This window comes from Bos grunniens, chromosome 6, assembly GCF_055505025.1.
Source record: "Bos grunniens cultivar Pamir isolate PY7600 chromosome 6, Bosgru_T2T1.0, whole genome shotgun sequence".
In the NCBI taxonomy this organism is placed as follows: domain Eukaryota; kingdom Metazoa; phylum Chordata; class Mammalia; order Artiodactyla; family Bovidae; genus Bos; species Bos grunniens.
The window spans coordinates 82123079-82150866 of record NC_141170.1 but is presented as its reverse complement, the minus strand read 5'-3'; the positions used below and the strand labels follow the sequence as shown (position 1 = coordinate 82150866).

The 27788-nt window shown below is 40.3% G+C and overlaps 1 protein-coding gene and 1 long non-coding RNA gene across 6 annotated transcripts in view; one reads left to right on the top strand and one right to left on the bottom strand.

The window, feature by feature from the left end:
* The window catches only part of HERC6 (HECT and RLD domain containing E3 ubiquitin protein ligase family member 6), a 57586-nt gene extending 47566 nt beyond the window's left edge, over nt 1-10020 (bottom strand). For 4 of the 5 annotated variants that reach the window (XM_086406471.1, XM_086406473.1, XM_086406472.1 and 1 more), the window contains exons 1-6: nt 9649-10020; nt 7371-7530; nt 5504-5580; nt 3975-4202; nt 1862-1956; nt 656-783 (exon numbers count right to left, since the gene is read on the bottom strand). In XM_086406471.1, coding sequence (XP_086262597.1) covers nt 656-783; nt 1862-1956; nt 3975-4202; nt 5504-5580; nt 7371-7530; nt 9649-9847 — 887 coding nt within the window. In that variant the 5' untranslated portion in view covers nt 9848-10020. Of the gene's footprint in view, nt 1-655; nt 784-1861; nt 1957-3974; nt 4203-5480; nt 5581-7370; nt 7531-9648 lie in introns of all 5 variants that reach the window. The other variant, XM_086406475.1, reaches the window with a different exon arrangement.
* Nucleotides 10021-12434: 2414 nt separating this feature from the next.
* LOC147370944 (uncharacterized) lies at nt 12435-12829 on the top strand. The gene is made up of 2 exons (XR_015165656.1): nt 12435-12534; nt 12706-12829. It is a non-coding gene; the product is annotated as an uncharacterized LOC147370944 (long non-coding RNA).
* The last annotated feature ends 14959 nt before the right edge of the window (nt 12830-27788 follow it).

The window sequence follows — 27788 nt, the reverse complement described above, 5'->3', positions numbered from 1 at the left end:
AGTGGGGTGCCATTGCTTTCTCCTAAAGTGTCCTCATAGGGAGGGATAAATTAGGAGATTCGGATTAATACACACACACTATAAAATAGATAGCTAAGGACTTACTGTATAGCACAGGGAATTCTACTCAATACTCTGTAATAACCTATATGGAAAAGAATCTAAAAAAGAATGATATATGTATAACCAATTCATTTTGCTGTATAGCAAAAACTAACACATTTTAAATCAACTATACTCCAATAAAAATTTTTTTTAAAGTTCTCATACTTAGGTTATGCAAAACTCAGAATGCACATGCAAATATACATCATCTTCTACTTGCATGAGGGTAATTTTGTCTAATGAACTCAAGAAGATAAGCACCACTATTTTTGTTATATACAAACTCCCCTCACCCTAGAATCTAGTAAGGTGGTCTATGCCCAGTACATTTCCAATAAATTCTTATGAAATAAAAGAAATGCCTAGAATAAAGAAGAAAAACAGAAAAATTAAACCATATTTGAAAGGAGCAAATTTTCAGAAAGGAAAATGATCTATAAAAAGAGTAATCACATATTTTAGTGTTTTAAGGTTTCAAAACATTTCATAAAAGTTATTTCTAAGTAATAAAATACACCACTTTCTTCTCTCACTTAAAAAGACCTAGTACCTTCCACAGTCTATCTGTGAGACGAGGCCTTCAATTCTTTCCACAAGTTGTGGACCCCTCTTCTCAGCAGTGGGATCATGTCCCAGCTGTCCATAGCTATTGTCTCCAAATGTGAATACTTTCCCATCCTGTTTAAAAAAGGAAGAATCAGACTAATTTCAGGCTAAAAGTGTAATTAAAATTTAAAAGATTAAGTCCCATAAGAGAGTTTTATGAGAGCACTATGGTAAATATAAGCTTTATATGAAGAAGAGTCTTATATTTATTATTTCTACTAGTGAATAAAGAGTTAACATATTAAACTTGAAAAATCACTGGCATTCCCTTCAGAACTGGGTACTTACTATGTATTTGTAGAAAGAATTGATGGAGAAATTAACTGGTTCAAGGGTAACACTAACACTTAAATATAAGGTTGCTTTATTTATTTGAGCATTTCTCTGAAAATAAATCTCTTTTCAAAAGATGATTCTGGATTAAACAATTCTAGCTCTTTCCTGCCAACTGATAATATAATCCAAGCATATTTTTAAAACAAACAAAATATAAATTATTTTATATATTTTGCTTTAAATAAACATTTCAACCACACAAATAGTTTTCAAATCTATTCATTACAGCTATGGAGAGAATCCATCTTGTCAGAATGAATTGCATGGCCAGTATAAGACATTCAGGATGCTGATTCATAATTGTGCCAAGTAAGAAATGGAACATAGAATGTTTCGTTCTGTAATGTAGGCCACTGAAACCTATAAAAATTACTTTGTTACTTCTACAATATTTTTCATATGTAGAGCTACATTATGACAGAATAATTGCTAAAGGGATTGGCTCCTAATCTATAAGAGATTTTAAAATATCTAAAAATATTTCCTGAAGCTGAAATTAGCTTTTGTTATAGGATCTTAAAAATTCCATGGCTTGGCTAACTTCTCCTCGTTAGAGATCTGTATGCTGAATGGGTATCTTCAGATATTAATACACATATTGTTTTCCACAATAATTAGTACATGTACCTTACAGTAACATTTCTCTGGGACTTAAAAAAAATAGCAAAATGGGAATTCCCTGATGGTCCAGTGGTTGGGACTCAGTGTTTTCACTGCCAGGGGCCCAGGTTTGATCCTTGATTGAGGAGTTAAGATCCCACAAGCCACAAGGTATGGCCAAAATATATATATATCTCAAGATGTTTTGGTTTACCTGGGTAAGCACTGCAGTGTGCTTGTAACCACAGCTGATAGAAACCACACCGAGAGTCTTCAGTGCACCAATTGATACAGGCTTATATCTTTGAACTGTGGAAAGAAAGCAGAATCTCTCAAGTATAAGAAATAATCATGTATCATGAGTTTTTATATATTTTAATATTTTTGTTATCTTATTATAATTCATCAACATAATTTAAAATGTGAACAATCAGAAGTATTATAAAACAGAAAGAAAGTCCTACACTGGAAAAGAAAAGCAGTCCTTTAGCATTTATTTTTGGAAAATATTTAATTTTCTGGAATGACTAAGGCTATTGGCCAAGAAACCTAAGGTTTAAGACCCCACTTCCCAATAATATTTCCATTATGCTGCATTCATTTTTGTCACATTATAGATGTTCTGCAAATATGCAATAATAATTGAGAAAATAAGAGGACCCACTTCCTGTTGATGAAGTTAAATGAAATGAGATGTAAGAGATCAGCATGGTACAGGTATGGGGTCATCCAGCCACTAAGTCAAGTCACAACTCTTTGCTTCCCCATGGACTGTATGTAGCCTGCCAGGCTCCTCTGTCTATGTGATTTCCTTGGTAAGGATACTGGAGTGGGTTGCCATTTCCTTCTCCAGGAGATCTTCCCGACCCAGGGATCAAACCAGCTTCTCCTACATCGGCAGGTGGATTCTTTACCGCTGAGCCACCAGGGAAGCCGTGGTACTGGTATGTAACAGGAGCTAAATATACATGAGCTGCATGTAAAGAATTGAATAGAAGGGCTCATCAGGAAGACATCACAGTGAGTTTTTTTGAAAGATTGTCAGAGGAACTGGTTGTTTCTCATACTGCTAGCAATTGTCTGAAAAAGGGTTCCCAAACTTTGTTGTGCAAGGGCACTACCTGTGCAGTCTTTGGTAATGACTGATGCCTGGCTTCCCTCCCCAGACATTCTGATTTAATGGTCTGGGATCCAACCTGGGCACTGGGATTTTTAAACATTCTTAGAGTAACAAAATAATGGCCTTCCAAAGATGTACAAGCTCTTTTCCCAGAGCTCAGTGGTAAAGAATCCATCTGCAACACAGGAGACACAGGAGACTCAGGTTTGATCCCTGTGTCAGGAAGATCCTGTGGAGGAGGAAACAGCAGTCCACTCCAGTATTCATGCTAGGATAATCCCACGGACAGAGGAGCCTGGTGGGCTACAGTCCATGGGGTCACAAAAAGAGTTGAACATGACTGAGCACACAGAGGTGAATATGTTAGAGGACATGGCAAAGAGGAGTTACGAAAGCACGTGAATTTAAGGTTTTGTTAATCAGTTGACCTTAAAATAGGAAGGTTAGCTTGGATTGGAGAAGGCAATGGTACTCCACTCCAGTACTCTTGCCTGGAAAATCCCATGGACCGAGGAGCCTGGTAGGCTGCAGTCCATGGGGTCGCTAAGAGTCAGACACGACTGAGCAACTTCACTTTCACTTTTCACTTTCATGCATTGGAGAAGGAAATGGCAACCCACTCCAGTGTTCTTGCCTGGAGAATCCCAAGGACGGCGAAGCCTGGTGGGCTGCCGTCTATGGGGTCGCACAGAGTTGGACACAACTGAAGAGACTTAGCAGCACCAGCAGCAGCAGCTTGGATTATCTAGCTGTGCCCAATGCAGTTACAAGGGTCCTTTAACTGAGGAGGAGGGGGTCAGAAAAGTCAATGTCAGAGTAATATGACTTGAAGAAGGCTTCACCAGCCATTGCTGGCTTTGAAGAAGAAAGGGGGCTATAAGTCAAGAGTGTAGGTGCCAGTAGAAGCTGGAAAAGGCAAGAAAATGGTCTGTCTTCCTCCAGGAAGCCCCTGTTGACACTTTCATTTTAGCCCCGTGAGACCTGCATCAGAACCATGAGATAATACATCTATGTTGTTTGAAGCCACTAGATTTGTGGTGATTTGTTATAGCAGGAATCAAAAAAAAAAAGTTAATAGAGCTCCCTAAGTGATTCTAATGTGTCCCAAAGTTTGGGAACCACTGTTTTAACCTTTAAGAGTGCCTTTTGCAGAGCTGGTCTTCCAAGTAGAAAGAAAGAAGGACTTACTATAAGCCTAACCCATTACCTGGGGCGTTATTCCCACTGAGGGCCAGCTGCCCTGCATTGTTGCTTCCCCAGCCAAATGAAGTCCCAGAGAGTGACAGGGCAAAGCTGTGGTGCCCTCCTGCAGCCACCTGTGCCAGCGGGATCCCCTCCAGGGACCTCACCCTCTGTGGGCTGGCTTGGGAGGGGAATTCCTTCCCCAGGCCCAGCTGTCCATGGCTGTTCGTCCCCCATGAAAACACTTGGCCATCTGCAAAAGCAAAGAGGAGAAATTCAGAAGTGCAAACATTCTGAATGTTTAATAAAGTGTAATACCAAATTCAAGGAGAAACTACCACCTTAATTCTAAAAATCTTTAGAGAATAAAACAGGAGTAAAGGAGGTTAAAGCACCTTTACTAAAGGCAAAGTGAATGGCCAAGGTCACATTTAAAAATCTCTTCCAACAACATCCACTCTTCTTTTCCCTCCCACTTAAGAATACCCATGATCTTTCATCTGCTCCAGTTAAAAATCCTGGAGTCATCCTTGACTCCTCTCTCTTTTTTTACAGCCTTCAACCCAGCAAATACTGAAGTCTCTGCTTCAAAATCTATTGAGGATCCAACTGCTTCTCACCACTTCACTGTTACCCCCTTACCTGCCAAGTCAATGTCACTTTTCTCCTGGAAAATGGCAACAGCATCTCACTGCACTCCCACATCGTATCCTTGCCCCCAGCAGTTTCTGCTGTCATGAGCAGCCAGAGTGCGCTTTTAAAAACATGTCTGATAAAACCCTTCAAGAGCTTGCTTTCTCACTCAATAAAAGGCCAGTTCTTACCATGGTTCATAAGCCCCCACAGCTACTTCTCAGACTGCATCTCCCCTGGCTCCCTTCTCTTCCTCTCCAGAGCCTCTGCTGCTCCTGAGCACCCTGCTGGGCATGGTCTTGCATCTGCATCATTCCATGGCCTTAGCATCATCTCTCTCTCTCCTCTCCTTTTGGTCTTTGTTCACGTCTCACCTTATGAGGATAGGTTCCCTGATCTCCTTTATAAAGTAGAAAGACCCCTTCCCTCCACCTACCCCTTCGCTCTCTGTCCCCTTTCCCCGTCTCACTTCTCTTCACATCCTTATCCCTATTATACCACACAATTATTCGTCCCTGTGTTTAAGGCTCACTTCCGCTACATCTCCCCAGAATACAAGCTTCATGAAAGCAGTCTTAGGTTTATTCACTGCTATATCCTCTTTGTTGGATATACTGTAGGCACTCAATAAATACTTGTGGAATGACTGGTGGGGGTGGGGGTAAGCAACATTTTATGTTGAATTTGACTAGAGATAGATCATTTACAAGAGGTAAAAAATCAAGCTCTTCTAATGCTAAATTATGTACCCAGAGAAATGCTAACACATTTCAGATTTCTACAAGTTATTATATCTAAGTTTTCTTTTTAACTTTAAATGCATTAAAATGAACCCCAATGCATTAAAACTCAACAGGTATTATTTGTATTCAAAAAATTACTTCCTGATGACACTTACAAGATCCAAGAAGACTTTTTTACCTTCTGATAATGCCACGGAGTGGTAGTGTCCACAGGCAACTTGTATAATTTTGATACCAGCCAGAGTTTTTATCTTCCTATAATAATAATGGTACAAAATCTATTAATCCTTCTTCAGATTGGGTCACCAAGTGGACTACAGATATTTTAAATTACTTTCTTACATTTCTGTAACACATTTATCCCAAAGCCCTCAAACTGTTTTCAGCATGACATCAACATGTATAAAAATACAGGGCAGAATCCAAAATAATATATAAGGCAAAAGTGATTTTTATTGGGCTTTTAATGTATTGTATAAAGTTCTAAACTTTATACTATACTTACCAACCTAAAAGAAAAATAAATTTCTTTATGCACATATAGTGTAGGGTTTTAGAATTTATGGAGCACTGTCACCTACACCACCTACCTTAAGCCCTGTGAGATAAAGATACTACTAGGTTGATTCTTCTTAAATTGCTGTTTTTGTAGATTAGAACATACTCTTGCAAGTCCCTTGGACTGCTAGGAGATCCAACCAGTCCATTCTGAAGGAGACCAGTCCTGGGTGTTCATTGGAAGGACTGATGCTAAAGCTGAAACTCCAGTACTTTGGCCACCTCATGCGAAGAGTTGACTCATTGGAAAAGACTCTGATGCTGGGAGGGATTGGGGGCAGGAGGAGAAGGGGACGACAGAGGGTGAGATGGCTGGATGGCATCACTGACTCGATGGACTTGAGTGTGAGTGAACTCCGGGAGTTGGTGATGGACAGGGAGGTCTGGCGTGCTGCGATTCATGGGGTCGCAAAGAGTTGGACACGACTGAGCGACTGAACTGAACTGAACTGATTAGCCATTTTATACGGTTGAACCTAGGAGAACTCAAAGAGGTCAACTGGTATCAAGCTACAGAACAGATTCAAACCTTGGGCTTTTCTTTACAAGTTCAATGCTTCATTCCTCCGAGCCACAGCCATCTCTTATACAATTTAATGACCAGAGAAGGTAACAAGAGGTAACTTCCTAGCATTAAAAAACATGTTTTTGAAATTTCTCAGTGTATGTAATTCATGAACACACAGTTCAGACTGCTTATCATATTATTTGGCCTAGGAAGCTGTGTGTGAGGATATGATTTTCCCCCAATTTTACTAAGTAAAATATTAGGATCCAAGGGCTTATGGCAAGCCAAAAGATTATGTTGGGAGTAACACCTTTCCTCTTTCAACTTGTGTTCTCTGCTTGGGGAACCTGCAAATTAACTGCCATAGATTAACAGGGAAAAAAAGACAAAAAAGTTTATATGTGCAGATAGAAGCTCCCAAGTAATGGAAAATTTGTACAATAACCTGAGTAGAGGTTTAAATATATTAACTTAGCAAAAGGGTCTTTTTTTTTTAGGGCTTCAGTGGTAGAGTATGAAAGGTTCTATTGGGTTTTTTGATGCAAATTGGGCATTTTATTTTTAAGACAGCTGAATTCATAGGAAACTCCCTCAAAGGAGGGTTAATGGCAGCTTATGTATTTTCAGGAGGCCCTGTTTTAGTCAGATAAGTTATCTCTGTGAATCTTCTGGAGCTCAAATATTTTCCCTTTAAAATAATCTTTATACTAACTCTGGAGGTCCAAGTGTCATTCCCGTACATAAGATTAAGATCAAAGCGTCACAGGTTCTCACATCATGTGGCCCTTCTCTTTCACAGATCCTAATTAAGTAGTAATTGGTGTTCTATGTTATTTTCCCTGCCTCCTTCCCTCACAACACTGTAACCCTTCAGGTTAAGTAGTGTGTTTGTTATAGTCATCTTTGGACCCTGGCAATCTTGCATGGTGCCTGGCACATGAAACTCAAAAACACTAAATGAATGAACTAAAATACGTACTTAGGTATAAAAGTTGTTTCCTTAAATTCTCCAATTCCCAGCTGTCCTTCAGAAGCAGCTCCCCACGCGAAGACCCTTCCTTTGTGACAGACAGCCAGGGAGTGCTCCTTTCCACAGCTCACCAGAGCCACGTGCAGAGTTTCCAATGCCGGAATTCGTTCTTTAGGGACAAAAACAAAACAACCCACACCAAGATTGCTAATTTAATACCAAGTTTAAGAAAGTACTTTTCTTCAAAAGGAAGAGTCACTGGGGTGTCTCATCTCTTCCAGTGATTTTTAAGTCAAGGCCTAAAGTCCACTTTAAAGGAGAGAAGAAAATAGGCTCATCGTGTGGCACATCTTTATGGAATATCGCTACTATTTAAAAGGATGGGCATGTGGAGGAATGGAACCTGTAAGGACTTGATGCTTGGCCTAACACTTCCTTGTGATGGTGGAGTAAAAAGCTCAGCTAGATAAAGGGAGCCAGAGAAAGGATGGGCTCACCCCTACTCCATTCCTCTGACTTCCCAGCCTTCAACAGTGAGAACAGTGAATCCTCTGCTCAGGAAGAGATGGGCAGGGAGCCTGCCTGAGTATGAGAGGCAGATGCCAGATGCCTTCCCAATGAAACTCTGGGCGAATTACTTAATATGCCTCTGGATGGGTCAAATACGCCCACAGTTGAAACTCTGAGCATTTTTCCCTACAGGACAATCTAAACTGTTTTCCCAAAGTGTTTGTCTCTGAATTATTAGAGGCTTGGAGTTAAGCACATCATTACCAGTCAACTTTTTGTTAATATTTAAGTTTTCTTTTTTAGTCTTGTGATCTTATTCTTTTCAGTGATTTACTTTTCAAACTGTGCAACAAGGAAAAAAAAAAATTCCAAAGATGCATACACTCATAGAATAGAACCTGGTACCTCATTGCTGGAGAAGAATTTGGCTTTAAGGATCACATTGTCCCTTACTTCCACTTTAAGGGAATCAGGATATACCACCCCAAAGCATGCCACTTTGGCATAAGGATAATTTTGAGCTGGAGGCAACTGAGAATCAACAGATGCAGGAAGAGTTCTCTGCCTTTCCCTATCAACTTAAAAACACAAATGTGGCATTCTCTTCTGAAGGTGTACCCGCCTCCCCCTTTCATACCAGGAAATGTGACTCATCACCAGAGTTGGTACTGAGATAAGATTGCATAAACAGCCTTAAGTAAAATAACCCTTAAATTTCATTAGTTTCCCCCATATATTTCAAAATCATTTCTCCACAATTGATCATTCCTCAAAACCCAAACCCTCTACTCTTTGTTAAATGGCACATAAGCTCCTAAGTCTAACCCCTTCTTTTCTGTGAACTCCTGTGCACATATTAAAACTGTAAGGTTTTTTCCCTCCTTAATCTGCCTTTATCAATTTAGTTCACAGGTCCTCAGGACAGAACTAAGGGTAGAACTAAGGGTAGAGGAAAAGTTTCCCCCCCCCAGACATAATTTTTGGAATTTAAGTAAATAATCAGAAATGTGACATTACTTACAATAATGTCAATCATAGTATTATTTACAAAAGCCCCTGATGAGAAAAAAAACAAATTCCCCTAAAAGAAGAATAGTTATACTGTCAGAGCCTAGAACACTATGCAACAATTCAAAATCTGTTTTTAAATAGACTATAATATAGTATAGATTATAATATAATATTATATACTATAATAAAAGGGCAACGTTTGTGATATTATGCTTGATGAAGAACACAACTTACAAAGTAATATAAATCTGCATATACAAAGCTTATAAAGACATAATTTTATAAAGATTAAATATGTAATAGGAAAATAAGGCAAAAAAGAAATGCATCAAAATGTAAGTTGTCTTTGGGTGTTAGACTAATAAGCGATTTCTTTTCCTGTGTTTCTACAATAATCAATACTAGCAAAATGCTAGCATACATTATTTTAAGGGTATTTCCGAAGGAGTTACAGTGTTCAAACTACAAACTACGTTTGGAAGGTCACTCTGTTCCAGATAGGTTCGCATAGGTAAGGACTGGTCTCAAAAGGCATGTCTGTTCAGAGGAACGCGGTCCAGTTTAGTTATGCTCTCAGTTTCCTTTCGAAGATAAACCTACTGGAAACCGAAACAAACCTGAGGCGCGAGGAGGAAACGAAACTGATGGACCTGCGCTCCGGCAGCGCGGAACCCTGTTCTCCTGTCGCCTGTGGTCCAGCAGACCCACGGCTCCAGCACCGCCACCCGTCTGATCCCTTGCCCCGCATCTGAGTCCAGGAGCTCACCTGGCTGCTCCCCGCGCGGCGTGCCTTTCCGGCCCAGCTGGCCTCGGCTGTTGTCCCCGCACGACTGGACCGTGCCGTCGCTCAGCAGCAGTAGCGAGTGATGCTCCCCACTGGCCGCCTGCAGTAGCGTGTTGCCGCCAGCACACACCTGGCGCTCCCGCAGCGGCCTTGGGCCGCCAGCGCGCCAGCAGAAGTACATCGCCTTCCCGCGCTCCGGCCGCCTGCCCGAATCTGTGAGCTCTGCTAGCCCAGCACCCTAAGGCTAGTGACGAGTGCGCGCTGTTACTCAGAAAACCGGAGGCTGCGTGAGCCGCGCCTTCGCTGGCATCTCCCTTCGGCCCCTCCCTCTTCCTCCGTTCCCCAACAGTCTCCCTCCTCCCACTTTCCCTTCCTCCCGCCAGCACTGACCTGACCTCTTCCTCGCCTCTGGCGAATGGCTTTCAAGAATTAAACTTGAGCCCCAAGCTCAGAGGAGCAGATGAATGAAGCCTAAATTTGCATCCTAGCTAACCCACTTAATGGAGAAGGAAATGGTAACCCACTCCAGTATTCTTACCTGGAGAATACCATGGACGGAGGACCCTGGTGGGCTACAGTCCATGGGGTCGCAAAGAGTCGGACACGACTGAGCGACTTCACTTTCACTTTCACTTTAAACCACTTAAATGCTGTGTGACTCTGGGCAAGTTACTTAACTAATCTGTGTCTCAGCTATCACGTCTATGAAATGTAGACAGTTCAGTTCAGTTCAGTCGCTCAGTCGTGTCCGACTCTTTGCACCCCATGAACTGCAGCACGCCAGGCCTCCCTGTCCATCACCAACTCCCGGAGTCCACCCAAACCCATGTCCATTGAGTCATTGATGCCATCCAACCATCTCATCCTCTGTCGTCCCCTTCTCCTCCTGCCCTCAATCTTTCCCAGCATCAGGGTCTTTTCAAATGAGTCAGCTCTTCGCATCAGGTGGCCAAAGTATTGGAGTTTCAGCTTCATCAGTCCTGCTGATGAACATTCAGGACTGATCTTTAGGATGAACTGGTTGGATCTCCTTGCAGTCCAAGGGACTCTCAAGAGTCTTCTCCAACACCACAGTTCAAAAGCATCAATTCTTCGGTGCTCAGCTTTCTCTATAGTCCAACTCAGTACAGCAAATTTAATGTGTTAGGATAACGTAACAGATAATACAGCGTGTTAAAGTAATGTCTAGAGTACTTATAAAAGTTATCATCGAAACTGTTTTTGGCACTGCAAATGCAAATCCTCATGGTGCTTACATTCTTTTGTTTATAAACAGATAAATATTTTGTATAATGTCAAATGGCAACATGAAAAATAAAACAGGAATAGAGGGTGAGGACAGACGGCACTACCATTTTTTAAAATAAGATATCAGGGAAGACCTCTCTGATGAAGTGACATTTGAGCAGAATCAAGGGGATCTGGGAAATGAGGGAATGAGTCATGCTTATGTCTAAGGGTGGAGGGTGAAGTGGAGCATCTGGAGGCTTCTGAACAGAGAAATTATATGATCTGACTTTAGTATCAAGAGAATTATTCTGGCTACCATGTAGAAAATAATAGAACAGAAATGGAAACAGAAAAACCAGCTAGGGAAGGCTACTACTGTCAGAGTGCATGATAGTAGGGTGATGCTGAGTCCAAGACTAAGGTGACATCCAAGAGGGGGAAAAAGAAGACATGATCATATTCAAAATGGTTTAAAAGCCAGCATCTACAGAGCAGCTGATGAATTGGAAGTGAGAGGAAAGAAGAAAAGGGATTAGGATTACATGAACGTTGGCCTGAGCGACTGAGGTGAAAGGCGGTACGCTTTACTCGGGTGGGAATATCGAGAAAGGCATCAGTTTGGGACTGATGGATCAGGAGTCCCATCTGGTAATAACTGTGAGATGCTTGTTATACAAGGAGGCAATAAAATCAGTCATTCTAGAGTTGTGGAGAGAAGTTGAGGTGGTCATAAAACTGGGAGTCATCAGTGTACAAATGATAGTTAAAGCAAGAAGACTGAATGAGATCACCTGGAGAAAAGTGTGTTAAGCATGGAACAGAGGACTGATCCTGGGAGGAAAACCAGGAAGGGGAGTGTGCACAAGCAAGTGAAGAATCAAGGAATGATTAACTCAGTCAGTTGCTTTTTGAGCAAGGTTAAGTGTTGATCTTTAGATTTGGCAAAATGGAAGTCATTGGTGACCATCAGCATTAGCCATCATCTGCATTATTTTATTTTATGACAGCATCCATTTTATACTCTCAGCTCACCTCTCTTTACTACTACATTTTAAGTTCTCTAAAGATGACAATAAATGTTATTTGTTTTTCTACCTCAATAATGTCTAGCTCGTATTAGAGGCTAATAAGTACATATTAGACAAATGGATTGATAAGTGGTGATTTCATACTTTTGGTTCCATTCTATTGCATGCCATATATAACCTTTCTCGGAATAGTAATTTCCTAAATGTTTATCACTTTCCTCAGGCATAAGACACCAAGTCCTCATATTGTTTCTTTTTTTTTTTTTAAAGCAGTCTACTGGAGAACTAAACTGTAAGTGTATCATTTTATGTCCCTACTACCTAGCACAGTGTGTGTCACTTAAAAAGAGCTCAATAAATGTTAGTGAGATAGTGAATCAAGTAAAGAAATTGAGAACATTTGAGAAAGATATAATTCTCAATTAGTCTGTGTTCATGCACTTGAAAATAGTATTTAGCACCTATTTACTGAATGTTTACCATGTGTTAACTACTTTAAATAAAATATCTAATTTAACTCTTTCACCAGCTTTTCTCAGTTAAGGTTCTTCTGGCTGCAAGTGACAGAAAATATGACCTAAGCTTGCTTAAGCAAAAAGGAAATTTACTGGTAAATTGCATTGTTATTCAAAAACATTTACTGTCCCTCTGCACACTATGGCATCAAGCTTGAGTATGTGAATTTGTTCTGGCCAATGACACGTAAGCAGGAAGCATATGCCAGGCAGATGGTTTAAAAGCCAGTACTTATTTTCCCTACTCTCTTTTCCCTCTATTACAGCAACTGGTGATTTTCTCCAAATAGAAATTCCTCCATCATCCTGAGACCCAGACCAAAAATAATCTCGCAGAGTTGCAGCCATTCTATGGAGCATAAGAGAGAAATAAATCTTTGTTGTTGTAAACCCCTAAGGTTTTTTTTTTTTTTTTTTTTGGCGTGGGGGGGTGGTGGTGGTGGTGTTTATTATTGCACAGAGAACATAACTTAGCCTCTTCTGAAGTTCACATAATTGAAAAGTCCATCAGCCTAGTTGATTTGGGGAAGTACTGTCAACAAGGGCTCATACAATGTTCAAGTGATTCCATTTCTCTGTATCTCTTGCTATGAAGGCTTCATCTTTGGGCCCCAAGCACTGTAGTGCACAGTTCCAGAACCTCCTCTGAGGTGGCAAGAGAATTATAGCAGCTCTAGAGTCCCTTGGACTGCAAGGAGATCCAACCAGTCCATTCTAAAGGAGATCAGTCCTGGGTGTTCTTTGGAAGGAATGATGCTAAAGCTGAAACTCCGGTACTTTGGCCACCTTACACGAAGAGTTGACTCATTGGAAAAGACTCTGATGCTGGGAGGGATTGGGGGCAGGAGGAGAAGGGGATGACAGAGGATGAGATGGCTGGATGGCATCACCAACGCGATGGACATGAGTTTGAGTGAACTCCGGGAGTTGGTGATGGACAGGCAGGCCTGGCGAGCTGCAATTCACAGGGTCACCAAGAGTGGAACAGGACTGAGCAACTGAACTGAACTGAAACTTTGTATCCAACTCTCAGCTTCACAGCCTGTGGAGAATCTGCTCACAAACAAAAGCCTCTGAGCTTAGCCATAATACTCTCAATGGACAGATTTGGATCGCGTGTCCATCCCTGAGTCAATGAGATCTGCCTGTTGGAAGCTCATGCATGCTCACAATCTGAGAGTGAAGAGTAGGTGGATTCCAAAATGAAAGCTGGGTGTGTTGCTGGAAGAAGTAGAGGATGGATGCCAAGGAGATTAAGCAACAGGGATTCTCTACATCAATCATGTAAACTAAGTAGTAGTATTATTCCCATTTTTTAGGTAAGGAATCAAGTCTCAGAGAGTTTTGGTAACTTGTTTGTTGATAACATGCATGTAAATAGCAGGATTTTAACATTAGCCAATTTGACTAGAAAGCCTATTTAATTTCTACTATAACATACTTGTTGCTGGTTTGCTGGTTTAGACGCTAAGTCGTGTCCAACTCTTGCTACCCCATAGACTGTAGCCTGCCAGGCTCCTCTGTCCATGGGATTCTCCAGGCAAGAATACTGGAGTGGGTTGCCATTTCCTTCTCCAGGGGATCTTCCCGACCCAGGGATCAAACCTGGGTCTCCTGCATTGCAGGCAGATTCCTTACCAACTTAGCTACGAGGGAAGCCCATAACAACATACTTGTTGGCCTTTAACAAATCAACTGCCATATATTTCTCCAGCAAAGGTGGGTTTGTTTGGAATCAGTGAAGAATTGCAATTCAGAGTCTGCAATCATGGTACACCATGTGCAAATACCCCCATGGCAAGCGAAGAACAGTTCCATGGAGGGGAAAAGGAAGTTGGGAGGACTATAGTAAGCTAAGAGCCCATGGCTTTTCATTGGCTGAGTCCTTTTTCTTCCTGCTGGGCTCTGCTATGGTCTAGAGCCTGAGAGCTCCCACTTCTGGTGTCCCAAGTCATTTAATTGAGGTTTCTATTTATTAATTTTTACACTTTTGAGTCCCTGATCTTTGGGCTATCTTTGGGCTGATGGCACATCCTCACAATCCTTCCATCTAGGTAATTTCAATTCATAGTATATTCTTTCTTCATTGCAAACTCCGCCCCTAATTAATAGTTGCTGAAGGATGTAGGCTCATATTAGCAACATCTCATTTTCTATACACTTTGTATCTCCAGCATCCTACTCTAGTTCAGTTATTTTGCATATTTTGTGATAATATCTCACATTATGTTTTCCTAAGAGTTACATGCAAAAAACACAGCTCTGATCATGCCATTTAACTGTTTTAATGGTTGTGTCAGACTCTTTGCGACCCCATGGACTGTAGCCCTCCAGGCTTCTCTGTCCATGGGGATTCTCCAAGCAAGAATACTGGAGTGGGTTGCCATGCCCTCCTCCAGGGGATCTTCCCGACCCAGGGATTGAACCCAGGTCTCCCTCGCTGCAAGCGGATTCTTTACCATCCGAACCACCAGTGACACAAAATTCTTTGTGTATAATTAAGGCCCTCCAAGATCTGCTTGTAACGGACATTTCCAGGTGCATTCTATCAACAGTTAAAGGTGTATCTCGTTCTCTCTCTCACTTGTGTGTACACACACACACACATATACACTCTTTCAGTCTGCTGTTTCAACAAACAACTTGCCTCTTTCTCCCAGATTTTTCCAAATCCATGTCTTTGTTCATTCTGAGAAGACGAGTTTTCTTTTCTCTATTTCTGTTTATGAAAATATGTATGTCTTAAATGCCTCATCTCTGTAAAGTACTTCTTGGACTCCACAACATCAGTTACTCCCTCCTAGGCTCCTACCACAAATGATGACCTCAGTACACGCGCACTCCCCAACATGATACTGTCTCAGTGAAAAGGGAAAAAAAGAGGAATGACTTTTTTCCTTTCCCTTTCCTGAGAACAAAGATGAACGAAAATGGTAAAGAGAATAGTGAGCAGGCCTGAACATCCCTAGTTCTTTTACTTTAACTGCTCCTAACTCTGCATATCTGTAACTAAGTTTGCTTTCCTGCCCCCTAACTCTGCAGGAGCTACACATCACACTTTTGTGACGCCTTTGACTCTATGCTAAATATATTCTCTGTTTGGTGTTTACCCTTACACTACCCTTCCCCTTGTAGTTACACATGAAAAAGAAGACCACAGAACCACTGAACTGCCAGACTCAATTACTGGGTTACTGATGTCAACCTATGACTGTCTTTGAAGCAAAGAAAGAGGAAGAAATCAAGATCCTAACACTTTTGTTCCTCATCACTGACTCCTGACTGTGAGCCTTCAACTTACATAAGCCACTAGACACCTCAAAGAGGGTGGGGGGCAGAGTTCTTGAGGCATGAGCCTACTGTGTCCCCATCTGTCAGCTGAGAATTAAAACCACCTTTCTATCTCCTCCAAACTCTGTCTCCATATTTTTCATTTGGCTTTGGTGGGCAGTCAAGTGGGCCTTAGGAAGCATCACTACGAACAAAGCTAGTGGAAGTGATGGAATTCCAGTTGAGCTATTTCAAATCCTAAAAGATGATGCTGTGAAAGTGCTGCACTCAATATTCCAGCAAATTTGGAAAACTCGGCAGTGGCCACAGGACAGGAAAAGGTCAGTTTTCATTCCAATCCCAAAGAAAGGCACTTAATAAGTTTTCAATGACTACTAGGTGAATTAATTAGGTAAAATTCATGGTTAATATTTTTCTAATAGTTACTGAATGTCCACTATGGGTATAACAAAGAGGAAACAAAATATAATAATTACTGTTTACATTATCATTTACTATTTACATTAGTGTTTACTTTAGACTTCACAAAATCCCTCCAGCTATTTTCCCTGCTGTGTCTTCATAAGCACTGAGTAAGCAGGCATGAGAGGGAACACTGTCCCTGCTTCACAGGTGAAGAGTTTAGGCTCAGAGAGGTCAAAGTGATTGGTCACAAACTACAGATCAGTAAGTGGAATAGCCCATGGTTTTCCCTTCCACTTTATGACCATATCTGATGAACTTCCCTTTCTCAGAGAACAAACAGGTTAAAAAAACAGAAAAGTAATAGACACTGATTGTCATTGTATCTTTAAAATCACACTTTGAAGGTAATGTATACCTAATACCTTATACCAACAGCCTCTTTTTCTTTTTTACTAATTTTTCCTGACAGTGATTTATGGAGGACAAGAGGATGAGAAAAGGGAAAGAAAATACAATTTCTTAACTACTCACCACATGTCAGTTTCTCTCACAATATATTTCCCCATTTGAGTTTGGTATCCATCCTGTAATATCCATGTACTGTACCCCCGAGTGAGTAAGTGAGTGAGTGACGTCGCTCAGTCGTGTCCAACTCATTGCAACCCTATGGGCTGTAGCCTGCCAGGTTCCTCCATCCATAGGATTTTCCAGGCAAGAATAGTGAAGTGGATTGCCATTTCCTTCCCCAGGGGATCTTCGGGACCCAGGGATCGAACTCAGCTTTCCTGCATTGCAGGCAGACTCTTTACCATCTGAGCCACCAGTGAATCCCACTGTACCCCATACAGATATGATTAACTGGAGTCTCAGGAAATTATAAGTGACTTGCTTGAGATAAATAGTAAGATAAATGGGGGACCAGACTCAAACCATGCCTTCTTCTCTACTGTCTTTCCACCACACAGCGCTGACCAAGGTGAGATGAGAAGGAGGTTAGAAAGGGGATAAGAGAGAAGAAGAGCTTACAAAAGGTCATCATGGACCACATGAGGTTGAGGAAAGCAGAATAAACCAGGCAGAAGGAGGGGAAATGGGCCTGAGGTTAGTCCTTGAGGATCAGCTGGAAGGACATTTGAGAAGAGGGAGGCATTTTGCACTTCCGTTGCTTTCCCCTGTCATCCTCTTCCAAGACCTACTTCTGCCTAATCCTCACGCTTCTGAGTTCAAAGCCCATCTCCATGCTCCTCAGCAGGACAGCCCTTAGACAGGAATAACAGGAAGTATACGGCACTCCATGTATCATTTAGCTTGATTTATGATCACAGCCCAGCTGCTACCCCAGATACCCCCAGGATGCTCCCTGGAAAATGTCATCTAGTGACTCTTCATAAATGGGCAAGACAATTAGGATAGATAGTACTAACTAGTCAGTGGGAGAAGAAACCACCTGCTCAAACCCCAACCTTTCAGGGTCCTTAGAGATAAGCAGGTGGTGCTAGTGGTAAAGAACCCCCAAGCCAATGAAGGAGACGTAAGAGTTGCGGGTTTGACCCCTGGGTAGGAAAGGTCCCCTGGAGGAGGGCATGGCAACCCACTTCAGTATTCTTGGCTGGAGAATCCATGGACAGAGGATCCTAGAAGGCTCCAGTCCAAGCATGCAGAGATAAGAAATGGTAGTTTTGAATCTTAACTCTAGGTGGCAGTATTACTCAACCTGATTTCTTTGCTCTGAGGCAACAACTTGGGCTTTCCAGATGCCGCAATGGTAAAGAATCCGCCTGCCAATGCAGGAGACCCAAGTGATGTTGGTTCAATCCTTGGGCTGGGAAGATCCCTTGGAATAAGCAATGGCAAATACTGCTCTAGTATTCTTCCCTGGAAAATTCTATGGACAGAGGAGCCTGGTGTGCCTGGTGGGCTAAAGTCCATGGGGTTGCAGAGTTGGAGGCGACTGAGCACACACACAGATGCAACAACTTGATCTATTTTTTTATGGTTGACATTACTTTTCTATAGGTAATCTTATAATTGTTAACAAGGATGTTTATGATTTTCTTTCCTATGCTCATTGTAAGATTGGTATTCAAATTATTAAATTCCCTTATCTAGGGGATCTTACCAACCCAGGGATTGAACCCTAGCCTCTTGCATTGCAGGCAGATTCTTTACCAGCTGAGCCACAAGGGAAGCCCAAGAATACTGGAGTGGGTTTCCTATCCTTTCTCCAGCAGATCTTCCCAACCCAGGAGTCAAACCAGGGTCTCCTGCATTGCAGGCAGATTCTTTACCAACTGAGCTATCAGGGAAGCCCTAAATTATTAAATACAAAAATTAATATTTAAATTACTTAGAAAAATTACAAAATTCTACTCTCACATTATTATTTTATCACTATTTCACTGCCATAATGCATTACTTTTATAACACTGCATTTATCTGGAGTCTACCTGCAATCTCAGAGCTCCAGAACAGAGTCCTGAACAGGAAAGAAAGAGAAAAAGTTTTTCTCCAGCCTAGAAATGGGTGCCACTCAAGCTAGGGTATGGGTTACCCAATAATAAATTGAGGATTGCCTGAAGTTTGTCTTTAAAACATTGCTTAAATTAATTTGTTAACCTATGTGAACTAGTGAATCTGTCCCTGTAAGTTAGGCTTAATTTCATCTGCATGTAATTAAACCATCAAATAATAGTGATTAACAAGGTACAAGTTTTTCTCTTACACATTAAAAGTCTTGTGGTGAGCAGCCAAGGGCTCATGTGGTGGCTCCATGATCTTACAGGGAATAAGGCACCTTCTATGTATTTTATTTGAGAACCTAACTTCCATCTTCAGGGTTGCCTCATGTTCCAAGGTGACTGCTGGACTTATAGTTCTCATTCTACTCCAAGCAACTGGAAAGGAGATCTGATGCTCCTGTCCCCTAAATCCCAGGCAATACTTCTGAATACATTTGGTTAACCAAAACTTGTTCACAAGTAGCTGCATAAGATGCTAGAAAATGTCATTTTTAGCTGAGCATCTTGTATATGTGCTTGGTCACTCAGTCATGTCCAACTCCTGGTGACCCCATGGACTGTAGCCCACCAGGCTCTTATGTCCTTGGAATTTTCCAGGCAAGAATAATGGAGTGGGTTGTCGTTTCCTACTCCAGGGGAAAAGCAAAGGAGAAAAGGAAAGGTATACCCATTTGAATGCAGAGTTCCAAGAATAGCAAGGAAAGATAAGAAAGCCTTCCTCAGTGATCAGTGCAAAGAAATAGAGGAAAACAATAGAATGGGAAAGACTAGAGATCTCTTCAAGAAAATTAGAGATACCAAGGGAACATTTCATGCAAAGATGGGCACAATAAAGGACAGAAATGGTATGGACCTAACAGAAGCAGAAGATATTAAGGAGAGGTGGCAAGAATACAAAGAAGAACTGTACAAAAAAGATCTTCACGACCAATATAATCACAATGGTGTGATTACTCACCTAGAGACAGACATCCTGGAATGTGAAGTCAAGTGGGCCTTAGGAAGCATCACTACAAACAAAGCTAGTGGAGGTGATGGAATTCCAGTTGAGCTATTTCAAATCCTGAAAGATGACACTGTGAAAGTGCTGCACTCAATACGTCAGCAAATTTGGAAAACTCAGTAGTGGGCACAGGACTGGAAAAGATCAGTTTTCATTCCAATCCCAAAGAAAGGCAATGCCAAAGAATGCTCAAACTACCGCACAATTGCACTCATTTCACACGCTAGTAAAGTAATGCTCAAAATTCTCCAAGCCAGGCTTCAGCAATATGTGAACCGTGAACTTCCTGATGTTCAAGCTGGTTTTAGAAAAGGCAGAGGAACCAGAAATCAAATTGCCAACATCTGTTGGATCATGGAAAAAGCAAGAAAATTCCAGAAAAACATCTATTTCTGCTTTATTGACTATGCCAAAGCCTTTGACTGTGTGGATCACAATAAACTGGAAAATTCTGAAAGACATGGGAATACCAGACCACCTGACCTGCCTCTTGAGAAATCTGTATGCAGGTCAAGAAGCAACAGTTAGAACTGGACATGGAACAACAGACTGGTTCCAAATTGGGAAAGGAGTACATCAAGGCTGTATATTGTCACCCTGCTTATTTAACTTATATGCACAGTACATCATGAGAAACGCTGGACTGGAGGAAGCACAAGCTGGAATCAAGATTGCCAGGAGAAATATCAATAACCTCAGATATGCAGATGACACCACCCTTATGGCAGAAAGTGAAGAAGAACTAAAGAGTCTCTTGATGAAAGTGGAAAAGGAAAGTAAAAATGTTGGCTTAATGCTGAACATTCAGAAAACTAAGATCATGGCATCTGGTCCCATCATTTCATGGGAAATAGATGGGGAAACAGTGTCAGACTTTATTTTTGGGGGCTCGAAAATCACTGCAGATGGTGACTGCACCCATGAAATTAAAAAACGCTTACTCCTCAGAAGAAAAGTTATGACCAACCTAGACAGCATATTAAAAGGCAGACACATTACTTTGCCAACAAAGATCCGTCTAGTTAAGGCTATGGTTTTTCCTGTGGTCATGTATGGATATGAGAGTTGGACTCTAGAGAAAGCTCAGTGCCAAAGAATTGATGCTTTTGAACTGTGGTGTTGGAGAGGACTCTTGACAGTCCCTTGGACAGCAAGGAGATCCAACCAGTCCATCCTAAAGGAAATTAGTCCCAAATATTCATTGGAAGGACTGATGTTGAAGCTGAAACTCCAATACTTTGGCTACGTGATGCGAAGAACTTACTCATTGGAAAAGACCCTGATACTGGGAAAGATTGAAGGTAGGAAGAGAAAGGGATGACATAGGATGAGATGGTTGGTTGGCATCTCTGACTCAATGGACATGAGTTTGAGTAAACTCTGGGAGTAGGTGATAGACAGGGAGGCCTGGTGTGCCTGGCGTCCATGGGGTCACAAAGAGTTGGACGTGACTGAGTGACTAAAATGAACTGAACTGAACTCCAGGGGATCTTCTTGACCCAGGGATGGGACCTGTGTTTCTCACATCTTCTGCATTGGCTGGCAGATTCCTTATCACTAAGCCACCTGGAAAGCCCTGAGCATCTTAAATCCCATATAAAATTTGCATTCTGATACCAAGAAGGAAGGAGAGGATTATTAGATCACAATGAGCAGTCTTTCCACAACCAGCAAGAAATTTAAGATGTTTGGTTCAAGCACATATAGCAGATAAAGCAGCTTCATGGGTGTGTGACCAGTGTACTCAGTTGCATGAGGTTCTGCTCTCAGAAGGCCTTGCACTTAGTTTAATGTTCTGTCTTGAAATTCTTAATAACTTTATCTTTGAACTTGTGTTTTGTAAGTGAAGTCAGATTTAAAACTGGAGTATGCATGTGAGCAGGGGAGATACATGCAATATGTATGCTATTTCTTGACACCCTATTCACATATAGTGTTCAGGATGCCCCATTAGCACAAAATCCCATTGGGTCCATAATTTTGATGATTTTTGCATACAAATTAAATGCTTATGTTTGCATTTAAACCTGGTATGCACAATGTAAAGGTGAATGGCAAAATTTATGCTAATAATTTATATATATATGGAGAAGGAAATGGCAACCCACTGCAGTATTCTTACCTGGAGAATCCCATGGACAGGGGAGCCTGGCAGGCTATAGAGTCCATGGGGGTCGCAAAGTGTCAGACATGACTTAGCAACTAAACAACAGCAACAACTATATACATAGACACACATATATGTGTGTGTATATATATATTTCCTTAGAATAACAGTAGTTTAAAAAACACACACACACAACAAATTGAAAAAGAGATTGTGGAAGATCACCTTACTGTTACCAAAGAAACATCCAAGCAAAAAAATGGGAAAGTAAATCACCAAAATGTGACTGTTACAATGTTTACAATTATTCTTTTTTTTTTAATTTTATTTTATTTTTAAACTTTACAATATTGTATCAGTTTTACCAAATATCGAAATGGATCCGCCACAGGTATACATGTGTTCCCCATCCTGAACCCTCCTCCCTCCTCCCTCCCCATACCATTCCTCTGGGTCATCCCAGTGCACCAGCCCCAAGCATCCAGTATCGTGCATTGAACCTGGACTGGCAACTCATTTCATACATGATATTATACATGTTTCAATGCCATTCTCCCAAATCTTCTCACCCTCTCCCTCTCCAACAGAGTCCATAAGACTGTTCTATACATCAGTGTCTCTTTTGCTGTCTTGTACACAGGGTTATTGTTACCATCTTTCTAAATTCCATATATATGCGTTAGTATACTGTATTGGTGTTTTTCTTTCTGGCTTACTTCACTCTGTATAATAGGCTCCAGTTTCATCCACCTCACTAGAACCGATTCAAATGTATTCTTTTTAATGGCTGAGTAATACTCCATTGTGTATATGTACCACTGCTTTCTTATCCATTCATCTGCTGATGGACATCTAGGTTGCTTCCATGCCCTGGCTATTATAAACAGTGCTGCGATGAACATTGGGGTACATGTGTCTCCTTCCCTTCTGGTTTCCTCAGTGTGTATGCCCAGCAGTGGGATTGCTGGATCATAAGGCAGTTCTATTTCCAGTTTTTTAAGGAATCTCCACACTGTTCTCCATAGTGGCTGTACTAGTTTGCATTCCCACCAACAGTGTAAGAGGGTTCCCTTTTCTCCACACCCTCTCCAGCATTTATTGCTTGTAGACTTTTGGATCACAGCCATTCTGACTGGTGTGAAATGGTACCTCATAGTGGTTTTGATTTGCATTTCTCTGATAGTGAGTGATGTTGAGCATCTTTTCATGTGTTTGTTAGCCATCTGTATATCTTCTTTGGAGAAATGTCTATTTAGTTCTTTGGCCCATTTTTTGATTGGGTCATTTATTTTTCTGGAGTTGAGCTGTAGGAGTTGCTTGTATATTTTTGAGATTAGTTGTTTGTCAGTTGCTTCATTTGCTATTATTTTCTCCCATTCTGAAGGCTGTCTTTTCACCTTGCTAATAGTTTCCTTTGATGTGCAGAAGGTTTTAAGTTTAATTAGGTCCCATTTGTTTATTTTCGCTTTTATTTCCAATATTCTGGGAGGTGGGTCATAGAGGATCCTGCTGTGATGTATGTCGGAGAGTGTTTTGCCTATGTTCTCCTCTAAGAGTTTTATAGTTTCTCGTCTTACGTTTAGATCTTTAATCCATTTTGAGTTTATTTTTGTGTATGGTGTTAGAAAGTGCTCTAGTTTCATTCTTTTACAAGTGGTTGACCAGATTTCCCAGCACCACTTGTTAAAGAGATTGTCTTTAATCCATTGTATATTCTTGCCTCCTTTGTCAAAGATAAGGTGTCCATATGTGCGTGGATTTATTTCTGGGCTTTCTATTTTGTTCCATTGATCTATATTCTGTCTTTGTGCCAGTACCATACTGTCTTGATAACTGTGGCTTTGTAGTAGAGCCTGAAGTCAGGTAGGTTGATTCCTCCAGTTCCATTCTTCTTTCTCAAGATTGCTTTGGCTATTCGAGGTTTTTTGTATTTCCATACAAATTGTGAAATTATTTGTTTTAGCTCTGTGAAGAATACCGTTGGTAGCTTGATAGGGATTGCACTGAATCTATAAATTGCTTTGGGTAGTATACTCATTTTCACTATATTGATTCTTCCAATCCATGAACATGGTATATTTCTCCATCTATTAGTGTCCTCTTTGATTTCTTTCACCAGTGTTTTATAGTTTTCTATATATAGGTCTTTAGTTTCTTTAGGTAGATATATTCCTAAGTATTTTATTCTTTCCGTTGCAATGGTGAATGGAATTGTTTCCTTAATTTCTCTTTCTGTTTTCTCATTATTAGTGTATAGGAATGCAAGGGATTTCTGTGTGTTGATTTTATATCCTGCAACTTTACTATAATCATTGATTAGTTCTAGTATTTTCTGGTGGAGTCTTTAGGGTTTTCTATGTAGAGGATCATGTCATCTGCAAATAGTGAGAGTTTTACTTCTTCTTTTCCAATTTGGATTCCTTTTATTTCTTTTTCTGCTCTGATTGCTGTGGCCAAAACTTCCAAAACTATGTTGAATAGTAATGGTGAAAGTGGGCACCCTTGTCTTGTTCCTGACTTTAGAGGAAATGCTTTCAATTTTTCACCATTGAGGATAATGTTTACTGTGGGTTTGTCATATATAGCTTTTATTATGTTGAGGGATGTTCCTTCTATTCCTGCTTTCTGGAGAGTTTTTATCATAAATGGATGTTGAATTTTGTCAAAGGCTTTCTCTGCATCTATTGAGATAATCATATGGTTTTTATTTTTCAATTTGTTAATGTGGTGTATTACATTGATTGATTTGCGGATATTGAAGAATCCTTGCGTCCCTGGGATAAAGCCCACTTGGTCATGGTGTATGATCTTTTTAATGTGTTGTTGGATTCTGATTGCTAGAATTTTGTTAAGAATTTTTGCACCTATGTTCATCAGTGATATTGGCCTGTAGTTTTCTTTTTTTGTGGGATCTTTGTCAGGTTTTGGTATTAGGGTGATGGTGGCCTCATAGAATGAGGTTGGAAGTTTACCTTCCTCTCCAATTTTCTGGAAGAGTTTGAGTAGGATAGGTGTTAGCTCTTCTCTAAATTTTTGGTAGAATTCAGCTGTGAAGCCATCTGGATCTGGGCTTTTGTTTGCTGGAAGATTTTTGATTACAGTTTCAATTTCTGTGCTTGTGATGGGTCTGTTAAGATTTTCCATTTCTTCCTGGTCCAGTTTTGGAAAGTTGTACTTTTCTAAGAATTTGTCCATTTCTTCCACGTTGTCCATTTTATTGGCATATAATTGTTGATAGTAGTCTCTTATGATCCTTTGTACTTCTGTGTTGTCTGTTGTGATCTCTCCAGTTTCATTTCTAATTTTATTGATTTGATTTTTCTCCCTTTGTTTCTTGATGAGTCTGGCTAATGGTTTGTCAATTTTATTTATCCTTTCAAAGAACAAGCTTTTGGCTTTGTTGATTTTTGCTATGGTCTCTTTTGTTTCTTTTGCATTTATTTTTGCTCTAATTTTTAAGATTTCTTTCCTTCTACTAACCCTGGGGTTCTTCATTTCTTCCTTTTCTAGTTGCTTTAGGTGTAGAGTTAGGTTATTTATTTGACTTTTTTCTTGTTTCTTGAGGTATGCCTGCATTGCTATGAATTTTCCCCTTAGGACTGCTTTTACAGTGTCCCACAGGTTTTGGGTTGTTGTGTTTTCATTTTCACTCATTTCTATGCAAATTTTGATTTCTTTTTTGATTTCTTCTGTGATTTGTTGGTTATTCAGCAGCGTGTTGTTCAGCCTCCATATGTTGGAATTTTTAATAGTTTTTCTCCTGTAATTGAGATCTAATCTTACTGCATTGTGGTCAGAAAAGATGCTTGGGATGATTTCTACTTTTTTGAATTTACCAAGGCTAGATTTATGGCCCAGGATGTGATCTATCCTGGAGAAGGTTCCATGTGCACTTGAGAAAAAGGTGAAATTCATTGTTTTGGGATGAAATGTCCTATAGATATCAACTAGGTCTAACTGGTCTATTGTATTGTTTAAAGTTTGTGTTTCCTTGTTAATTTTCTGTTTAGTTGATCTATCCATAGGTGTGAGTGGGGTATTAAAGTCTCCCACTATTATTGTGTTATTGTTAATTTCTCCTTTCATACTTGTTAGCATTTGTCTTACATATTGTGGTGCTCCCATGTTGGGTGCATATATATTTATAATTGTTATATCTTCTTCTTCGATTGCACTTGATCTTAGCCAAAAGGCCGAGAAGCGATTTCTTCTTGGATTGATCCTTTGAACATTATGTAGTGACCATCTTTGTCTCTTTTCACAGCCTTTGTTTTAAAGTCTATTTTATCTGATATGAGTATTGCTACTCCTGCTTTCTTTGGTCCCTATTTGCATGGAAAATCTTTTTCCAGCCCTTCACTTTCAGTCTGTATGTGTCCCCTGTTTTGGGGTGGGTCTCTTGTAGACAACATATGTAGGGGTCTTGTTTTTGTATCCATTCAGCCAGTCTTTGTCTTTTGGTTGGGGCGTTCAACCCATTTACGTTTAAGGTAATTACTGATACGTATGATCCTGTTGCCATTTACTTTATTGTTTTGGGTTCGAATTTATACACTGTTTTTGTGTTTCCTGTCTAGAGAATGAAAAGGAGGGAGACAGATCCAGCCAGTAATCAATTCCCTAAGTGTTCTCCACCGTCTGGAACACACAGAAATTCACAGAGTTGGGTAGAGTAGAGAGGGGTTAGGGAGGAGACACAAAACTTCTCCTTCTATACAGCACCATTGATAAAACATCTCCTTTCGAAGACTTGGGTTGCTTTTCTGGGTGCCTGATGTCCTCTGCTGGCATTCAGAAGTTGTTTTGTGGAATTTACTCGGCGTTTAAATGTTCTTTTGATGGATTTGTGGGGGAGAAAGTGTTCTCCCCGTCCTACTCCTCTGCCATCTTGGCTCCTCCACTACAATTATTCTTTATGTGACCAAAAATAAAATAAAAATAAAAGGATTACAAACCATGATCATGTGGGATTTATCCTAGGGTACAAGGATGGTTCAGTATCTGCATATCACTCAATGTGATAACAGACTGAAGAATAAAAACCATATGATCATCATAGATGGAGAAAAAGCTTTTGAAAAGATGCAACATTCATTTATGATAAAAACTCTCAACCAAGTGGGTATAGAGCCATATATGATAAACCCACAGCTAGCCTGGACCTCTGAAGTAGGAAATGGCAACCCAATGTAGTATACTTACTTGGAAAAGTCTATGGACAGAGGAGCCTGGTGGGTTACAGTCCATGCAGTGGCAAAGTCAGCATGACTGAGCATAATACAACATATTCAACAGTGAAAAGCTGAAAGTATTTCCTAAAGATCAGCAATCAGAGAAGAAAAAGAAATAAAGGCATCCAAAATGAAAAGGAAGAAGTAAAACTATCACTGCTTGCAGATGATATGATTCTACAAATATAAAATCATCATGATACCATCAAAAAACTACTAGAGCTCATCAATGAATCTGGTAAAGTTGCAGGATATAAAATTAATATATAGAAATCTTTTCCATTTCTATGCACTAACAATGAACCACAAGAAAGAGAAATTAAGAAATTAACCTCATTTGCCACTGCATCAAAACAAGTGGAATACCTAAGAATAAATCTAACTAAAGAGATAAAAGACCTATTCTTAGAAAACTATATGATACTGATAAAAGAAATTGAATACAACACAAACAAGTGGAAAGATATACTGTGTCTATGGATTGGAAGAGTTAATATTGCTAAAATAACTATACTACCCAAGGCAATCTACAAATTAAATACAATCCCTGTCAAATATTAATGGCATTTTCCACAGAACTAGAACAAAGGATTCTAAAATTTGTGTGGAAACACAAAAGACTTGTAAGAGCCAAAACGACCCCGAGAAAGAAGAACAGATCAAAACAGTGTGGTACTGGGACAAAAGCAGACAGATAAATCAATGGAGCAGAATAGACAACCCAAGAATAAACCTACACACTTATGGTCTATCAATCTATGCCAAAGAAGGCAAAAATATACCAAAAAAAAAA